At 40.0% G+C, this 18,415-nt stretch overlaps 2 protein-coding genes across 2 annotated transcripts in view; one reads left to right on the top strand and one right to left on the bottom strand.

Moving 5' to 3' along the window:
- The window catches only part of LOC110164947 (low-density lipoprotein receptor-related protein 1-like), a 60,624-nt gene that overhangs the window by 13,802 nt on the left and 28,407 nt on the right, over nt 1-18,415 (bottom strand). Inside the window, exons 11-53 of the mRNA XM_055165782.1 lie at nt 18,013-18,249; nt 17,725-17,905; nt 17,333-17,555; nt 17,060-17,249; nt 16,862-16,984; nt 16,490-16,630; nt 16,073-16,198; nt 15,573-15,689; nt 15,400-15,480; nt 15,139-15,306; nt 13,857-14,039; nt 13,589-13,786; nt 13,148-13,393; nt 12,804-13,001; nt 11,994-12,198; nt 11,744-11,908; nt 11,293-11,537; nt 10,598-10,726; nt 10,046-10,273; nt 9,796-9,970; nt 9,603-9,697; nt 9,370-9,519; nt 9,158-9,298; nt 8,952-9,080; nt 8,743-8,874; nt 8,498-8,632; nt 8,290-8,419; nt 8,040-8,166; nt 7,740-7,891; nt 7,498-7,622; nt 6,938-7,312; nt 3,997-4,186; nt 3,494-3,698; nt 2,849-3,041; nt 2,659-2,784; nt 2,456-2,584; nt 2,239-2,358; nt 1,808-1,921; nt 1,520-1,669; nt 1,311-1,433; nt 607-723; nt 360-488; nt 142-267 (exon numbers count right to left, since the gene is read on the bottom strand). Of these exons, the coding sequence (XP_055021757.1) occupies nt 142-267; nt 360-488; nt 607-723; nt 1,311-1,433; nt 1,520-1,669; nt 1,808-1,921; nt 2,239-2,358; nt 2,456-2,584; nt 2,659-2,784; nt 2,849-3,041; nt 3,494-3,698; nt 3,997-4,186; nt 6,938-7,312; nt 7,498-7,622; nt 7,740-7,891; nt 8,040-8,166; nt 8,290-8,419; nt 8,498-8,632; nt 8,743-8,874; nt 8,952-9,080; nt 9,158-9,298; nt 9,370-9,519; nt 9,603-9,697; nt 9,796-9,970; nt 10,046-10,273; nt 10,598-10,726; nt 11,293-11,537; nt 11,744-11,908; nt 11,994-12,198; nt 12,804-13,001; nt 13,148-13,393; nt 13,589-13,786; nt 13,857-14,039; nt 15,139-15,306; nt 15,400-15,480; nt 15,573-15,689; nt 16,073-16,198; nt 16,490-16,630; nt 16,862-16,984; nt 17,060-17,249; nt 17,333-17,555; nt 17,725-17,905; nt 18,013-18,249 (6,972 nt within the window). The remainder of the gene's footprint in view (nt 1-141; nt 268-359; nt 489-606; nt 724-1,310; nt 1,434-1,519; nt 1,670-1,807; nt 1,922-2,238; nt 2,359-2,455; nt 2,585-2,658; nt 2,785-2,848; nt 3,042-3,493; nt 3,699-3,996; nt 4,187-6,937; nt 7,313-7,497; nt 7,623-7,739; nt 7,892-8,039; nt 8,167-8,289; nt 8,420-8,497; nt 8,633-8,742; nt 8,875-8,951; nt 9,081-9,157; nt 9,299-9,369; nt 9,520-9,602; nt 9,698-9,795; nt 9,971-10,045; nt 10,274-10,597; nt 10,727-11,292; nt 11,538-11,743; nt 11,909-11,993; nt 12,199-12,803; nt 13,002-13,147; nt 13,394-13,588; nt 13,787-13,856; nt 14,040-15,138; nt 15,307-15,399; nt 15,481-15,572; nt 15,690-16,072; nt 16,199-16,489; nt 16,631-16,861; nt 16,985-17,059; nt 17,250-17,332; nt 17,556-17,724; nt 17,906-18,012; nt 18,250-18,415) is intronic.
- LOC129412328 (galanin receptor type 1-like) lies at nt 5,488-6,519 on the top strand. The gene has a single exon (XM_055165781.1). The coding sequence runs from the start codon at nt 5,488-5,490 to the stop codon at nt 6,517-6,519; it is 1,032 nt and encodes a 343-aa protein (XP_055021756.1).

The following is an 18,415-nucleotide window of genomic DNA, read 5'->3' as shown; positions in this document are numbered from 1 at the left end:
AAAGAACATCACATTTCACGTGTAAGAGCACATGTTTTTGAAAGAAATTGAAAACCATTGCTGAACTTGACTTTTACCCTTTTGCCTTCCTGTCTATAATAAGGTTATTTTATTATCTTTCCATGCTGTCTATGCACATACCACATTCAGGAGATTCATCTGAGCCATCTGAGCAGTCAATGTCATGATCACAGACAAAGTGCTTTGGGATACAATGTCTGTTTTGGCACATGAACTCATTCTCATCACAGGTGCTGTTGGTATACACTGGGAATGAAAGACGGACGATACTTAGGTAAACTACAATGCAATGTAGCGAGGCGATTTAGTTTTTGGATTGCTTTAATCTTCCCACTCACAGCAGCCAGCCTTTACGCTCTCATCGGCTCCATCGGGACAGTCCTTATCACCATCACATTTCCATCTCTGAGGCACGCACATGTGGGAGCCGGGACACTGGAAAGCCTCAGGACTGCATGTCTTGGACTCTAGGATTAATAAAAAAAATGACAACAGTAATTTACATGATTCAAAATGTTATGAAAGCAACTGCTGAAAAATAAGTACCTTTGGGCATTGCTAGATTGAAAATATTATGTCACTTACTGCACTTCTGGTCTTCGTCTGATCCGTCCCAGCAGTCGTCAGAGCCGTCACACACCCAGTGGCTAGAAATGCAGCGATGATTTGCACATTCAAACTGTGTGGATGAGCAGAACTTGTCTGAAAGAAAATACACAACCAGCATAACAATTAGCTAAAGCAACATTTACTGACATTTCAGACAGCAATCAGTATTTACGTAAAGCTCTTAAAATGAAAGTTGATCATAATCTTTTCTTTAGCATTTAGTCTCCCAGTTATTTTTTGTTAACTGACTCTGCCCATTCCAAAATAGTAAGCTTCACGTCACTTGGCTGCTTGGAGCAATAATTTGCTTCTCTGGAAATCTGCAAAAGTTCCTGTAATATCCTAGTGGCGTCATAATGTAAAAATAGAATTTCTTAAGTTGAACAAAAATTTGGCTCTATTTCCACATTTGATTTTATAGTGTTTCTGTAGTGGACATTTGATAACTTTTTGATTTGACATTCATTGTTTTGATGAACAGTTTGAAAAATATATAGTGAGTCCTCAATAAACACACATATAAAAAGTATCTAGTTTAATGATACAATCAATAAGAAAGTAATGATTTAGAAATATAGGCGCAAGTTTTAAATTCATTATTATATATTATAAGTCTTTGGAGGCCTCAATTTGCATCACACAAAATTATATATTACAATCTTGCTTTGCTGAACACTGACCACAATGCGTCTCGTCAGCTCCATTCTCACAGTCGTTTTCCTTATCACATGTCCAGCTCATAGGAATGCAGCGTCCACTGGGACATGCAAAGAAGTTGACTGGACATTTAACATTCCTCTTATCTGCAGGACAATAATAGCACAAAAAACATATGCTGTGTCAGTAGGGCACATCGGAAGAACCATACAAAAGCATCAACAACAACCACCTTGACAGTTTCTTTCATCAGAGAAGTCTCCACAGTCATTGTTGCCGTCACACTCCCAGGAGGGCAGGTAACAAAGGGTTGTTTTCTCACAGTTCTTGAAAGAAGCTCCTTTCACGCCCAGTCGGAAGAAACGGGAGCAGTCAGTGGGCTCTGTGACAAAAGCATTCACACATATTTATCAAGTCACTGCTCCTGGGCTTTGTGAAGTGATGGGTCTGGTCTTGATGTTGGTAGCTGTCATTTTTAGTCGCCAAAAGGAAAAGTAAGAGATAGTTTAAGGTCACTCACGGCAGTTCATCTCGTCACTTGCATCCTCACAGTTCACCACTTGGTCACAGCGGCTGAAGTTAGAAATACAGCTTCCATCTTTGCACTGGAACTCTCCTACTTTACACAGTGTCACTACAAAACACAAATTTATATTGATTATTGTAATGCTCTCCTTTCTGGCCTTCCAAGGAAAGCTATTGCACCACTCAAGTTTAAAAACTCAGCAGCATAAATAAATTACACATAATTGAACCTTTCCTGATTAGGCTGAGAACTGTGTATATCACAACTAATATGAAACAACGTGATAATATTAACAAAACTATTATTATTCTATTCTATTCTATTCTATCATTGTGGCATCCAAATTCATATCAAGTCTTATCTTTAGATTTGACATAGGAGTTTTCACTCATTTCCAAACATACAAAGTTACTAAAGTTACTTACTATTACATGGAAGTTCATCAGAATGATCTCCACAGTCATCCGTGCCATCACACCAGAATTGATGTCCAATGCAACGCCCGTTCATGCACTTTCTGTAGCCTTTCTTGCAAATTCTGTGAGCTGAATAGAAAAAAAGCAGTTAATAGTTAATAGTAATAGCAGTATGATAACAGTACAGTTGTAGTCTTGTTTAAATCATTTTACATAATAAACTTACCGCAATACGACTGCTTCTCGTCAGACTTGTCCTTGCAGTGTACCATGCCATCACAGGTCAGGCTGTAGTTGATGCAGTCCCCATTGCCACACTCAAAGTCATCCACACTTCCACAGGACATATTCACAGCTGGTGAGGTATTGACATTTGAGTTTAGTGAAATTTCAACTTTGAATGTAAAATTTCTGTCTCCCACTTCTTACAAGAGCAAGTATTGTCTTCTAGAAGTTGACGGTCTCCGCGGCAGCTGCAGTTGACCCGTCCGTCTGAGGTCGGCAGACACAAGTCCTGACATCCGCCATTGTTGTTATGGCAAGGGGAATACTCACCTTAAAAAGAGTTTGTTTATTAATATGTACAGGCAATTTATGATTGATGATGAATTATGCATACAGCTGTTGGTGTCATTGGCCACAGCGATGATGCCCATTGGTTGCTGTGGGATGTCTGCTCTGAGCACCTTCATATCTCCTCCTGTGTACTTATCCGCTCTTAGGACAGCCCTCCTCACCCAGTCCGTCCAGAAAATGTAGTCCCCATATACAGCCAGGCCAAACGGGTGAACGGGTTCATTCTTCAAAAGGACCTGTGAATAGAATTAAATTAGTTGAATTAAACTATAAAATATTTATTAATCTTATTTATTATTTTAAAAAATGTACTTATTAACAAAAAATCTGGATATATTCAATACTGAGTAAACATCTTAATAATTACATTCAAATAAATTATAATTTCATAAATCAGTATAATCCCCCATTCATCCAGGAGCGGTCCATGGACAGTTTTACAGGTTTTAAAAACCATGTCCACCTCTGAAACCTTTTCAACCGAGAATTGTATACTTTAACTAAGGGAAAGTATTTGATAAATGTGTTTAAACACTTTCAATGTGAAATATAAAGATATTCATAAATAATGAATATATCTTTTAAAATAGTATTAAAATTATAGGTAAAATAAACAAGTACATTTGTATGAAATGGCTTTATTCAACAAAGAATAGGAAATGAAATATAAAATAAATAAAAGTCTTACATAACGGTTGCTTCCATCATATTCACAGCGCTCGATCTTGTCCAATGTGGCATCGGAAAAGTAGAGTTTTTCAGCCCGATGATCTATAGCCAGACCGTTTGGAGTTTTGATGTCACTACCAATGATCACTAGAACATTTGCCCCATTCAGAGATGCCCTCATTATACTGGGAGCCTGCTCATTCCAGTTGGTCCAGAACATGAGACTATAGCAAAGAAATCACACATCAGTTCTAAGATGTTAAGCAAAAGGCCATGGTTAATTGAAAAATTAATACATTTAAAAAGTTTCTCAGTAACACATTATAGTAACTACACTTTTAATACGCTTAATAAAGCATGAACAAAGTCTTAATTCATAGTGAAAAAATTGTTTATTTTGATTCAGGCTCTTCATAATCTAGTTGTTCCTTATGAACTAAGTTTTGTTCATACTTGATTAGGGCTAGTTTTGTAGTGTGTTGTGGAGTGGTACCAGATTAATTCATGTATTTGTTTACTTACTCCTGACACTCGTCAAGTACAAATGCTCTGGGGTGGTCCTCTCCAGACATAGTGACCACAGTATCACGGTTGTAGGCCACATTTCGGCTCTGGTCGACTGTGTGCCGAGTGATTGTTGATGTTGTATAACTGGTCCAATAGAGTGTATCCCAGCCGCGGTGATAGGCAAGACCCTCAACCGATCCAACATCTGTGAAGCAAAAGCAGAGGCATTGTAATTACTTGTGTTGTTAATGTGGAGTGAAAATCACCTTTTACTTTCACTAAAAGAAATTCACAAGGAAGGATAAATATTGTACTGACTAGTGATAACAAAAATGTAACTATTCACTAATCACCATCAAGGTTAAACAGAGAGATGGTCATAGATTAGGTAGTACTCAAAAAAGACTGTGGAAACAGTTGATATAAAAATAAACTAAAGCACCAAACCACATATAACCATGTGTTTGCTGTTCCCCGGAAAGGGTAATGATCTGTGTCATCCTGTCGCTTTATAGCTGGCTTAACAACACATACACATACTGGTCTTGGGACATGTCCATTTAGGGCAGAATTTTGTAAAGAACGGAAATCTCCTACAGAGTTTAAAAATCTGACTGCTGCTAGCTATGAAAAAGTATATAGATAAAAAAATCAACAAAGAAAGAAAATGTATTGGTTAACAAGTGCCCCCAAAATAAAAGACAAATAGGGAAATTGGGTAACAGACAAAGCAAACTACAAAAAGGAATTTAATAGTAATTAAACTGCAGGAAATTCATTATGGAAATTATGACTGAACTTGAAGCATGGGGTAGATGGTGATAGACGGTGTGGCCCCTCCCTTCAGAGAGCTCTACTGCCCCTTGTCACTGAGTAAACACTGTTTTAAAGCTTTCTGCCATTTGATAAACTGCCTCAATGGCTTCAGAAGCAGCAAACACCTGGAGTTTCAACTAGAATCTGAAATGAACTATTGCTGGATGCGAACGAAGAGCTTTGAACTGGCACCTACAATAAGAGGGACATAGCATCAACATTGACTGATCTTCAAGTGGAGTATCATTTAACCACCAGAGGAGCCACTGTTGCTTTATTTCAATAAATCAATGAAGGTGTAACTCTTTGGATTACAAAGACCAACCTGGTTCTGCCAAGGTAAATATTGAGATTGGACAGTGAACTTTGAACTTAAGCTGAAGAGTAGTAATAAACTGAATCTACTCTTAAATACAATAGCCAAGCAGCAGACTTTGTAAAATTATGGTGCAGAGAAAATCTCTTGTATGAAGGACACAAATTCTAAAGTTACTAAAGAGATTTGACCAGGGAGGTCCTAATTGCTTATCTAATTGCTATCATTATGAGCTGTCTCAACAGAGTGTGATTAAGCCTGTGATTAAGACACACATTAGAGCCAAACGATGCATCAAGTAGCCTGTGTTGGAACATGCAGCAGCTAAGCTCTCATGGGCCATTAGACAAATAGCAAAAATTGAATTTTGAATCATGGACACATTAGAGAGTCAGTTTAACACCAGTGGATTTCTGAAAATGAGCAAGGACCAGGCACTGAACAAAGTAGTAGTACCTCTCCTTGATGGCTTTATTCTAGTAATTGGCCTGGTTGGACATTTTTTAGTTATTACCATCCTAAATGGCAGGAGGAAGAGAGATAGTCAGCCTCCACACAGTACAGACACACTGCTGTTGGCTCTGAGTGCTGCGGACCTGCTCCTACTGCTCTGCCTGCCCTTCCACACCTCAGCCATCACTCTGGGATACTGGCCTTTTGGAAGTTTCCTATGTAAGGCTATTAGCTTCATGGGGATTGCTTGTTCAACCGCATCAGTGTTCACACTGGCAGCGTTAGCGGTGACCCGTTACCTGACTGTGGTGCACCCTACCTGGGCTTACCGTTCAAGGATGCACCGGCGCATTAAGCTCACAGTGGCTCTGCTCTGGGTCCCAGCCTCAGGGCTGGCGGCACCACAGTTTGCTTTCCGCACTGTCACAACCTCCAGCGCTGTGTACTGTTTTGCCTTTTTGTCCACCTTCAGCCAACTGGTCTACAGCATTGCCTTGTTCATTTGTGGATTTGCCATTCCACTAGCCATTATTGTATTTATGTATGCCAAAATATATTGCTTTCTTCAACGTGCAAGGCTACTGGGTAACCCTTCTCAACTAGAGCGCTATCAAAATCAAGTGACCCACACTTCAGCTCTGCTTGTTCTGATCTTCACGCTCCTCTGGCTGCCATCCTACACCCTCATGTTTTCTTTCATTGGAGGGACTGTATCAGGAGCCCCAGGCTATAACCTTTTTGCTGTATTTGCTAGACTGCTGGCATCTTCAGCAACTGTGGTGAACCCTGTCCTCTATGGCTTTATGTCACAGAAGTTTAGAAAAGAACTAATGGAGCTCGGCAGAAAGCGGTGGGCCTGGTGTAAAAGCTACCAGATCGATTGCCCTAATTTTGGGAACAGAGACATAGTGCGGCCATTTGAGTTGGACAGCTCGGACAGAAGCCAGAATTGATTAACTGCCAAAGGCTGAACACTGCTACCTCAGACAGAACTAATAATATATGTATACAATGTATTCTTATAATTCTTAACATTTATTTTTCTCTTAGCAAGCCTTTTAGATTTAAAACATAGAAAAAATGTGTTCACTGGATGATCTTGTGATGTAAAACAAGAATTTTGTTCTGTATATTGAGTAGCTCTTCAAGTGGCAGCTCTCAGTGAGAGAAGCTGCAGCTGTGTGTTCATGCAGTAGCTCCTCATTGAGCAACAGCTGCCAACATGGGCACTAATGTCATGTTTAAACTTCTCAGGTAAAGAAGGATGTCATTCATTAAGTAGAAAACGTACTCTAGATGGATCCAAAGTAACTTTGATGTGTATATATAGAATATATAGAATATAGAATAAAATAAATTTGACAAACTTACTATCAACAACAATCTTGCGGTCTGCTCCATCATCATTGATCTGCTGGATGTTTCCAAAGTGAATGTCACTGAAGAAGATGCGGTTAGACCCTTTTCCTCCTCCTCCGTGATAGTCAAAACTCAGAGCAATGACATTCTTCATGTGGTCTGGGTCCTCAAATGGTTTTATAGGAGCATTTAAATTAGTCTCATCTGATAGGTGTATGCTCTTTAATATAGTCCTCTCGGAATAAAGCAGATATCCATCATAGTCACGGCAGCTTTTGTTGTCCTCAGCAAGCATGCCATGTGCACAAGCGCAAGTCCGCTGCCCATTTCCACGAAACAGACATAGTTGTTCACAACCACCATTGTTGTCCTTGCAAACATTGGTGCCTACAAAGATGACAAAGGAATTTAAATAAATTAAAACTGTAATATTATAGAATTGTACTGAAAATAGTTCAAACAACAGAGTTAGTATGAAAAGGCAATAGATTATAAATCTGTGCATTTTTCTGGATTGTTACAAATAATAGTGCCATAATTAAAAACAGATGACGTTGTTGTGGGTAGGGTACCTTGTTGCCTGGCTCTGTTGAAAACCTTTATGTCTTTCAGCTGCACACCGATTCCAGTCCTCAGCTGAACTGCATCTGTAGCATTGTCTTTGCTGCCTCTTTTAATGGAGCCATTTGCATGAGTCCTGCAGATAAAAAAAAAAAAAACAAAAACAAAACAAAAAACTACTACTGTAAGCATAACATATCATCATCAACAACAAAAATATGCAAACAAATAAATTATTATACTTAGCACAAACCTGTCACTCCAGTAGATGTATTCCTCAAAGACAGACACAGCAAACATATCCATATTGTTGTTGGCCAACACCAGCTCTCTGTTTTCTCCAGTCTCGAGGTTGATGCGCTCAATCTTATCAGTTCTGGCATCACACCAGTAAAGCAAACCTTCCTACAAGTCCAAACAAAGTCAAATCAGTTATTACATTAAACCCACAAATAGGAAATTGGCAATGTTGAGCGGCATGTCAATCAGTGCGTTACCTGACAGTATAATAAGTTAGCCAGATCATAAAAACATGAGATTTTAATACTGATACCTCATAGTCAATGGAGATTCCATTGGGCCAGCTGATGCTCACATTGACTAGGACTAGCCTCTGAGAGCCATCAAGACGAGAACGCTCGATACGGGGGTACTGACCCCACTCTGTCCAGAACAGGTACCTACATTAGACAAAACAATGTATGAAAACATCATTGTTTTCAAGAAGTTATTCAGAAAGATGTGTATAAACCTGTAAGGTAAAAACATGGCACAATCTCTAACATCATCAATAAAATCCTTACCCTTTCACTGGATGAACAGTAATGGCTCTAGGTTTATCGAGGCCCTGTGAGATCACCACATAACGGAAAGAACCATTCAGTCGTGCAACTTCAATCACATCAAAGCCCTGGTCAGTCCAATAAATATTTCCTGTAATAAGAAATGGTTAATATAGGTACACAAGGACCTGATTTTTAAATAGTATTGTGCAATGGTTAGTCTTCAAACCTGCTATCCAGTCCACAGTGATGCCCTCCACTCTCCCAATCCCATTTGTAACCACATCCTCTCTCCAGGTCTGGTCTCTCTTGGCTCTGCTGATGGTGCTTAGGCCCATGTCAACCCAATAAATGGTGTCATTCTCTGAAAACCAAAAATCATTTTCAGCCCCATTATAAAGTCTCACATCATCAAAGCCAATTCAAAATTTCACTGAAGTGAGGCATTTTACTTGCTCTGGTCCAATAACTCACCAGCATGAAAGTCGATGCCAACGGCCAGAGAGGTGCCAGACACTGGCACCAGAGCGTCAGATTTGTCTGCAGGGTCCAAAGGAATTCCTCTAATTCCCTCATGGACTGAGTAAAGCAAGAAGGAGCCCATTCCTGTTTAAGACAGAATCATTCGATTTTTATAAACTACATCAGTGGTGAAAGAATCTCTTTGAGAACAGCTGTCGTACCCTCACAGGACTGCTGACCACTCTTCAGGCTGTATCCTGCGGTGCACATGCAGGCCCGGGTTGTTGAAGAAGTGGGAAGGCACAGTTGAGAGCAGTCTCCATTGTTGTTACTGCAGAGGTTTATACCAGCTACAGGACAGGAAAATAAATATGTGAAATGTCTGCTACACACTGTACAAGTCAGAGCTTCAGACTTGAGTAACTACCTTTCTGTGTATCTTCATCATATATCTTCATGTGCATCATTGGAGATGTGTTGTTTCTTAAGACCTTCCAGTTTCCTCCATCTTTCTTGTCACATGTCCCAATTTGATCACTCCCCTGGTCTGCCCACCAGAGCTTGTCTCCTAAAATAATTTTATCATTGAAATTGTTGTATACGACCACTGTGTATTTGTAAATAGTGTTGATATCTTACCCATAATTGCAAGTGCTGTGGCTTTGGTAAGTTTGCCTTTAATGCCCTCAAGTATCTCCAGGTTGGACCCATCCAGTTTACAGCGATTAATGGTGCTGTTTCCTGAGCTTATCCAGTACAGCTTCTCATTCTCATAATCAATTGAGAGACCTAACAAGAAATAGCACATGTATTACTGCAGCATAAAGATAATCTCTTCAATTTTAAACCTCAATTTAAAGTTCTCTACTCACCAACTGGCCCTTTTTGGTTGGTAAAGAGTAAAGTGCGATTTGTGCCATCCATATTAGCCATACTAATGTTATCCCCATCTGTCCAGTACAATTTACTGCAATACATTTAAATAGTTTAAACACTCCTTCCACTCTTTTTGCATAATAATACAATGGAAAAAAGATGCTGTAAGAAACTTTGCTGAACACCAACCCAAGCAGAGGGTGTGCAACCAGACAGTGGGGTTTATCAAGTCCCTGGACCACAGCATTTTTAAAAGACCCATCCAATCTGGCCACATTGATCTGCTTCTTATTGGTGTCATAACTAGTCCAGAAGAGGTTTCTTGACACCCAGTCCACTGCCAGTCCATGTGCATTGGGAAGATCTGCAAATGATATGTGCAATTTCAAACATACTGCATTTACAATGACAACTCAAGTTCAACGAAAATGGTCCTTACCAGCTGACACAACAGTCTCCACACCAGTGCCATTAATGAAGGCTCTCTTAATAGTTTGAGTTCTGACATCTGACCAATAGATGCGATGTTCTACAGCATCATAGTCCACAGCTGTGACATTGTCTATGTCCGGCACAGTGAAGGAAATGATGTAGTTGTAATAGGGATTGTCGATGTCAACTCCTCTGATCTCAATTTGACGAGCATAGAGGAGAAACTTGCGGGATTCTGAGTAATATAACCAAAAAGCAATTAAATGACAAGCCTGTGAGTAATTTGTGGTAGTTATAGTTATGTTCCCACTGGAATATATTGGGGACATACTTCCTAATATTACTTAAGCCAGAAATTTATGAAAGATGAAACTGAAATTACAAGGTCTGCACATACAATACATGAAATATTATTTCATGTAAAATGTATTAATTTAGTTAATTATGTTTATTTTAATGGTACTAAGCACACAGTAGCTATAATATGTTTGTCAGGTGTGTGAGATAATCATGCTTGAAAGAAATGGTAATATATACAACCATTACTAGCTCCTGTTACCTTTACATGTGCGCTTGTCAGCTTGCAGTTTCATAAGGTGAGGACAGGCACAGGAGAATGTCTGGTTGAAGTTGATGAGGCAGAGGTGGGAACAAGGGCTTTTGCCATCTTTAGCACAAGGATTTGGAGCTAAATAAGATATAGAAAAGTAATGAGAAAACATCCAGGCATCAACCAAAAAAAATGTTACTGTGTATGTAAGTATAAGTATGCTATTGGATACTACAGTACGTGAAAAGTGCAATCACTGTTCCAATTTAGACAATTCTACATTTTAGTCACCCTAATCACCCTAATCTGTTGAGTGGTTTTCTGATCACTGATACAGGACATTTATCTGTTATTTGAGATATAAAAAGCACATTAAGCTTCTGAAATGACAACTTAGACACCTAAAATGTGTTGTTTAAATCAAATTTGTACTTTTTCTTGAGTCAATGTCAATTTCTTGTCTTCAGACAATGATAAAAACTTTTTGGCAGTACTTGCTAATATATGCATTGTGACTCCATGTACCCCACGTGTTCAAGTAGCACACCCACAGCACGAGATCAATGTGTCAGTAAGTTCTCAATGGAATCTGCAGTGAACCATGAGTTGTTTATCATTTAAACTTGTGGGCTTGATTACTGACAGTCTGACAGTCTGACTCAGTCTGGCTGGGCAGTCACGCTGAATGGGGTTTTGTGACTCACCCTGAGGTTGTCTTGATGGGTGGTAAACCTGCAGGTCAAAGGGCTGTGTGTTGGTGCGCTGGACCACAGTCACATTGTGTCCAGTCCATTTGTTTGCTTTAGATAAGGTGTTTGTCCTCCAGTCAGTCCAGTAGACCTCACCACCATACATAGTGACAGCAAATGGGTGCGACAGATACTCGTGACCACGCAAAACTTCAATGAGCCCTGATCCATCATACTTAGCAGAGTAGATTGCATCTGACCTGTAACAGAACAAAATTTGAATAATAGGAAATGACAGACCCATTACAGGATTCCACATAAAAAAGTCCAATTGAATAGTACATTTTACCAGCAATATTTACCATTATAAATTGTTAATTTGAGGCAAAGGGAGTGGTTGATGTAAGTGTGGATGGATGCAGTCCAAATGGGATGGAGTAATATTGAGACCTGCTGCAAATATTACCTGGCATCGATCCATACAATGCGCCTCTCCATATAGTCTACAGTGAGTCCATTGGGCCAACCACCACTGCCAGTCTCTCTGTGGATCGTGCGCCTGCCTTCGCCACTCATAGAAGCGGCCTCTATCCTAGGCTGACTCGCATCCCAATCAGTCCAGAAGAGAATACTACCAAAAAGTGTAGACAATGATTGGGTGAATGCTTTGCAATACTATATAAATGTATAAATGAATCTTATTTTGTATATCTTACCCATCACGGGGATCTAAAGCAATAGCACGAGGGTGCTCTACTTCTCCAGCCAACAGAGTTGTCCTCATTGTCCCATCAAGTTTAGCAACTTCAATTTGATCCAGATTACTCTCAACCCAGTAAATGTTTCCAGCGATCCAGTCTACAGCCAGGCCCTCAGGTGTGGCCAGTCCATACTGAATCACCACCTCAAAGCTGGTCAGAGCTGGAGCAAAGAAACAGAAATGGTAAGGAAAAATGATCTGCCTCACAGGCTTATCAGAGCAATGTCAGCTTTGCCTTTGCACAATATGGGATCATTTTCCTTCAAAACTGATGAGTTACGAAGATAGTTTTAAACTGTGTAACACCCAGACACATACATTCTTGTATGATCAGTATTTTCAGTATAATCATGAAGACCAAGTTCAGATTTGGATGTTGCTGATCTCAGTTTCAAACCTGCAGTCACACACTCCCAGTCCCAAGACAAATGAGAAAAGACAAGGCCTTCCAAGTGCCCCTAAAGAGCTGTGCCAATGTGTAGGGCAGATTTGAAAGCGCTACAGTGATGTGCTAAAATAGTAGAATTATTTGTTCTGTATATCAGCAGACTGTTAAACTCCACTCCAAACCATTAAAATGCATTTTTGGTATAAATTGGTTACAAATAAACGCATACTGCACTGAATGAATTCTAGTACCTATGGTATGCCGCTGTGACACAGCTCTGGTTGGAACAAAGGGGTTCAGTAAGTCACTGAGAGGTTTAACTTGGCTGAATTTTGCTCCCCAATAAACTAAAATTGGAAAAATGTGTGCTGTTTTCACCTCCATTTTCAGAGAGTTTCCCTCTGTATATCTTGTCCTCAACCACATCGGTCCAGTACAATGTGCTCTGGTTGAGGTGAAAGTCCAAGGCTATCGTGTTCCTCAGGCCTGGGACCAGCACACTGAACTCCCCTTTGTGAAGCTCTATCCTTCGGATCTCATGACGGTTGGAAAAAATTATGAAGGGTTTGAAAGGATCTGAAAAATAAAAATGAATAATAAATATGAAAAATGCACTTAGTGGTCAAATAAATTCAATGCACAGTGACTATCTGATTATTACTTTTGTAACCAAGTATAATGCTTATATTTAAGGTGAGGAAAATAGAATACATTTTCCTCACCTGTGCTTTTGCAACTTTCCATGTCAGACTCCAATTCCCAGCCCTCATAGCAGGAGCACTTGACGGTGGATTTCTCCTGCTCGCACTTCTGGCTACACTTAAGATGTTTGGCACAGAAGCTCTGGATCTGGCAAGTCTTATTGTCAGGGCCCAGCTCCATACCCAACGGGCAAGAACACATGTATCCTTCTCCAGGAATTATTGTACAGTTGTGACTGCAGCCTCCTTTGTCCACTGCACACAGATCTTTAGGAAAAAGGGAGTTGCTATTTATGAATCAAGTCTTATAGATTTCATTTCTATATGTATGTATATATGTATGTATGTATGTATGTGTATATATATATACATGTATGTGTATATATATGTGTGTGCGTGTGTGTGTGTATATGTATATATATATATATATATATAAAATATATTTAAAAAAACATTACACACCACAAAGTTTCTCATCAGAGCCATCAGGACAGTCATCAGTGCCATCGCAGAGCTTTTCAGCGGGCAGACAGATGGAGTCATTGGTGGCACACATGTGGTGAGATAATTTACACACCAACGCTTCACAGTTGTCCTCGTCCGAATTGTCCTCACAGTCACTGTCTCCATCACACACCCAAGCCTTACTGATGCAGCGAGCTGTTCATGGAGGACAGTTAGACCATATCGACTGCATCACATTCACCAGAACTACAGCTAATGTTCCTACCCGAGTCCCTGCAGCTGAACTTGACCGCAGGGTCACACATGTGTGTAACGCCATCACAGCTGTTCTCATCGCTTAGATCCATACAGTCTGTGTCTCCATCACAACGCCAGCGCATGGGAATGCACAAACCATCCATCCGGCACTGGAATTCATCGACATGGCAGCCACCTGGAGGTCGAGTAGCTATAGGAAAATAAACACAAACACAGTGTAAAGTAATATACTGTAATACTTTCAATAAAGAATTAGTCAATTGCACCACACACTGAACCTGAAAAAAGATATAAGTAAAAAAAAAAAAAAACAGTGAAGGTAAAAGGAGTAGAGATGCTTTTATTATGACTAACTACTTCCAGATGGCAGACCAACAAAGCCTACAAACACACACAGGCAGAAAACGCACACACAGCACACAGGCTGCTCGTTAGACCAACAGGTCCCGCTGAGTCCCAGTCCCTCTGCTTTCTGAGACCTGACAGCACTTGGCTGGCGTTTTACAAGGATCAAATAATAGCAGGATGTGCCAGTGACAATAGGTGTCTTATACACATGTAAAACTTGCTAAACTGCTAAACTGAATCCCCCAGTAACATTTACATGTCAAAAGACTGTTGCAGCAACAAAAAACATTTCCTTTCCACAAATTCCACAAAATATTTGTAATTATTAGGTCAGGTCTCATCCAACCATAAACTTAATCACATCCCGAAACAACAACAGAGAGATTCACTCTAAATTAAAAGTGAATGGGGCAAGCAGGGACAAGCTGAACAATGTGAAAAGGGAAACTGAGATGCCTGTAAAAACATACAAACAATGGCATATCACATTGTTTACATGACTAGCACAAATTCAGCCTGGAAGACCTAACTTTGCTCCTATCTACCTGAATGTCTCGCCAAAACTTACCTGCTCCTCAGCCTTCATCACCTCACTCCAAATACTCCTCCCCGCTACTTGCCACACCTCCTCCTTGCCCAAACAGAACCCAGTCTGCCCAATTTAAACCTCCATTGCAGATGCACAGCCACTTCAGTTTGTGCCACACCCCACCTCCTCCCCAGCACCCCCTCAGTTTCTCATCATCTCATTTCCTCAGGCTCACCTCTAACATACAAGTTTAGGGGGAATACATCTCCTAAACTTCATCAGCCACACCCTTCATTGCAATATTTATGGCTGGGATCTGAGAGCCAAAGGAAACTCATTCAATAAAATTACTAATACTTTCTTTTTGTGTGTCAGAGTCTCTCCAGATTGAAATGTGTGTAGCTTTTCTTACCCTGGTTGGTGCAGTTAGCGTGTGTCTCATCACTGTAGTCTCCACAGTCATTGTCCCCATCACACGTCCAGTACTCGGGGATACAGCGGCCACTGTTGCATTTAAACTGGACACTGGAGCAGGAGTGGCTGCACCCTGCCTCATCGCTGTTATCTCCACAATCATTGTCTGTATAAAAAATATACATCTTTCATTAATTTGTGCAGGCAGGAATACCATATGTAAATATTCATATATTTATTTCAATATATGAGAGCTCACCATTGTCACAGCGCCAGTTAATGTTTATGCATCGTCCATTTGCACAAGTGAACTGCGTCAATGGGAAGCAAGTTGGATAGGCTATAGAGAAAAAGCAAACATAAAAGTAAACGCATCTTAAATAAGCCATATCTTAAATAAGACTATGTTAAAATATAAAAAGTGAAAACTACCACAAGAGTCTGGCTCATCAGAGCGGTCTCCACAGTCATCATCCAGGTCACATGTCCAGGAGATGGGGATGCAGCGACCACTGGCACATGGATACTGATTGGGTGGGCATGTGCGTGCTGCCAGGAAGAAAAGCAGACCTTTTTAAATAAAACCATCTTCTTTCTAATTAAAAAGCCACAAATCTACATCCAGACCAGGATTATCTAATTACAGTCAAAAAAGGACATCCTCAAAGACCTGGCAAATTACAACCTAATATTACATATTCTTTTATTAGAGACAGCACTTAGAAGTGGTGGCACCCTAACAACTGGCTTTATCTTAATTAAGCACAGAGTTATTTATTACCCCTTTCATTTTAATTGAGACACAGGCGGCTCTTAAAAAGTAATACGTGGTATTATTAAGGGATGCGTACCAGGTCTGTTTACTGTTGTGGATGTTATTTATTAGTATATTCACGTAAGTGGTACATATCAGTCAACAGTATGTAGCATACCAGAGCAGGTAGTGTTAGATTCATCTTCATCATTGCCACAGTCATTGTCTCCATCACAAAGCCAACGAAGGGGGATACAGCGGTTGTTCTGACATTTAAACCGGTCAGCTGGGCAAGTGTGCTGGTCTGGAAAAATTCAGACAAGAGAAAAGACAATGAGCCAAATGCTAAAACTAATGCACCATGAATATTGTGTGTGACACACGAAATGAAACTTTAAAAATAAAGACATTAAACAAATTAGCTCCAAGCTCGTTTGATGAGAAGAAAGCATGTCATAGTAATTACTACCACATTAAACTCCATGGAAAGAAACAATCTCGGAAACTACAAACTGGCAGTTCTTGCGAGTTACATGAGTTTTATGTTTTTCTTTGTGTTGCGGCTGTAGCCATGACAATGACGTGGCAGACTTACGGCAAAGCTCCGGCACCTCGTCACTGTTGTCCAGACAATCGTTGTCTCCGTCACACTTCCAGCGCTCTTGGATACAGCGGTTGTTCTTACAGGCAAACTCCCCAGGTTGGCACTGAGGCGGGGGCACATAGGAGGGGTTGGCTAAGTTTGGGGAAAGAGCAGAAAGAGTTTGGACAGTGAAACAAAAGCTATGCAACTAAATTTCTTTGAGCATTTGTATTTTGTGACATTCCTTGGCAGACTTTATTGAAACCTCTCCCTTCATTTGGTTGCTGCCTCAAATGGAAAGTACTCCCTGGATTACTGTAATAACCATAAGTCTTGCCGAGAAAAGTATTAGTGAAACCTTCCACTGCTGAAGCAGCTAAGTACCTTTGCAGGTGACGTTATCCACATCCAAGATTTGATCGTCTGCACAGGCACAGGACCGACCATTAGGAATAGCAAGGCATAAGCTGCTGCAGCCACCATTGTTAACTCTACATGCATTGGACCCTGAATGAAAAGCAAAAATATAAATATAAATACTGAAATCACTTGATGGGATTTATAATAGAATTTAAAGACTACCTTGCTGCTGCTGTGCATCATAGACTCTGATCTCAAAAATAGGTGGCCTCTCATTGCGAAGTAAGGTTACATTTTTGGTTTCCTGATCCAATTTATAAATGCTTCCACCACGATACTCATTCCAGAAGAGGAATTGCTTGTAATGGCACAAACCAAATGCGTGATTCAGCTCCTGACCTTCATACACAACCTGTAAGATTTAAAGGAATAAATCATGACACCTAATCTTTTTAACTTATGATAATTTTTAAGATGTTCTTTACAATTGCAAACCTTTCTTTCTGTAGAGTTGAGGTACACAAGCTCAATGCGATCATAGTATGCATCCACCCAGTACAAGATTCCCTGGGGAATGTCTAGACTCAGACCATTCGGCCACAGCACAGTCTTGCTTGTCAAAAACACTTGATGATGAGAACCATCCATCCAAGCTTTCTTGATTTTGCCTCTGTTGCTCTCAGTAGGATCCTCCTCCCAGTCTGTCCAGTACATCCACCTAGAAAACAATAATTTATCATTAGAGGAACTGTAGTGTAGAACAAACCACATTTTAAGTTTGAGGTCAAAAACACTTGTCATCTAATACTAAAATGCCATGATGAAGAGGCAATCTGGTCATGGGGCTATGATCAATATATCTCATTCATATTTAATGTCTTTCTTACCCATGCTGAGGGTCCACCACAATTGCTCTGGGGTGACTCATCTTTCCCTCTATAAGAGTCTTGCGGGTCTGGGAAGCCTTTTCCAACCTGGCAACGCTAATAGTTTTCTTAGGTCCATCATCTGTCCAATAAAGATTACCTCCCATCCAGTCCACTGCTATCCCCTCTACAGTGTGAATACCTGAGTTAAAAGAGCAAAGGATAGATAAAAATAGCTTTTTTACTGTTGAGAATTTAAAACTCAATTTTGGTGGTTTGAGTCTCCAAGAAGAACATGCAAACGCTTACCTTCCTTTAATATAGTGTCCCTCTCTGTCCCATCTATCTTCTGTCGGCCAATGATGTAGCTTGTAGCATCCGCAAAATAGATGAATTCACTGGCAGCATGGAAATCCAGAGCTCTGGGGTTCATGAGGTTTTCAATGGGGATCATGTATTCATCAGGGACCTTGGCATTCATGTCCATGCCTCTGATGATGCCCGGACGACCCTTGCCATACACCAAGAACAGCTCATGGTCTGGTTCTAGAAAAAAACATAGTAATATGTATGAGTGTATGAGTATATATGAAAATATCTAAGACAAAAGTATACATTGTTCAAGATAGAAAAAATTACAAATCAGATGTCAGAACATAATTTATTCACTGAGAGAATATACCTATTATAACTATAAATTTTCTGCTTATAT

The sequence above is a fragment of the Boleophthalmus pectinirostris genome, unplaced genomic scaffold (assembly GCF_026225935.1).
Source record: "Boleophthalmus pectinirostris isolate CB_2022bp ecotype Guang Dong unplaced genomic scaffold, ASM2622593v1 HiC_scaffold_8, whole genome shotgun sequence".
Lineage (NCBI taxonomy): Eukaryota > Metazoa > Chordata > Actinopteri > Gobiiformes > Gobiidae > Boleophthalmus > Boleophthalmus pectinirostris.
The sequence above is the reverse complement of the archived record's forward strand: the minus strand, read 5'-3'. Positions and strand labels throughout refer to the sequence as shown.

Bases quoted from the DNA above. Each gene is read 5' to 3' on its own strand.
- LOC129412328 (XM_055165781.1), top strand. From the start codon at position 5,488: ATGGACACATTAGAGAGTCAGTTTAACACCAGTGGATTTCTGAAAATG.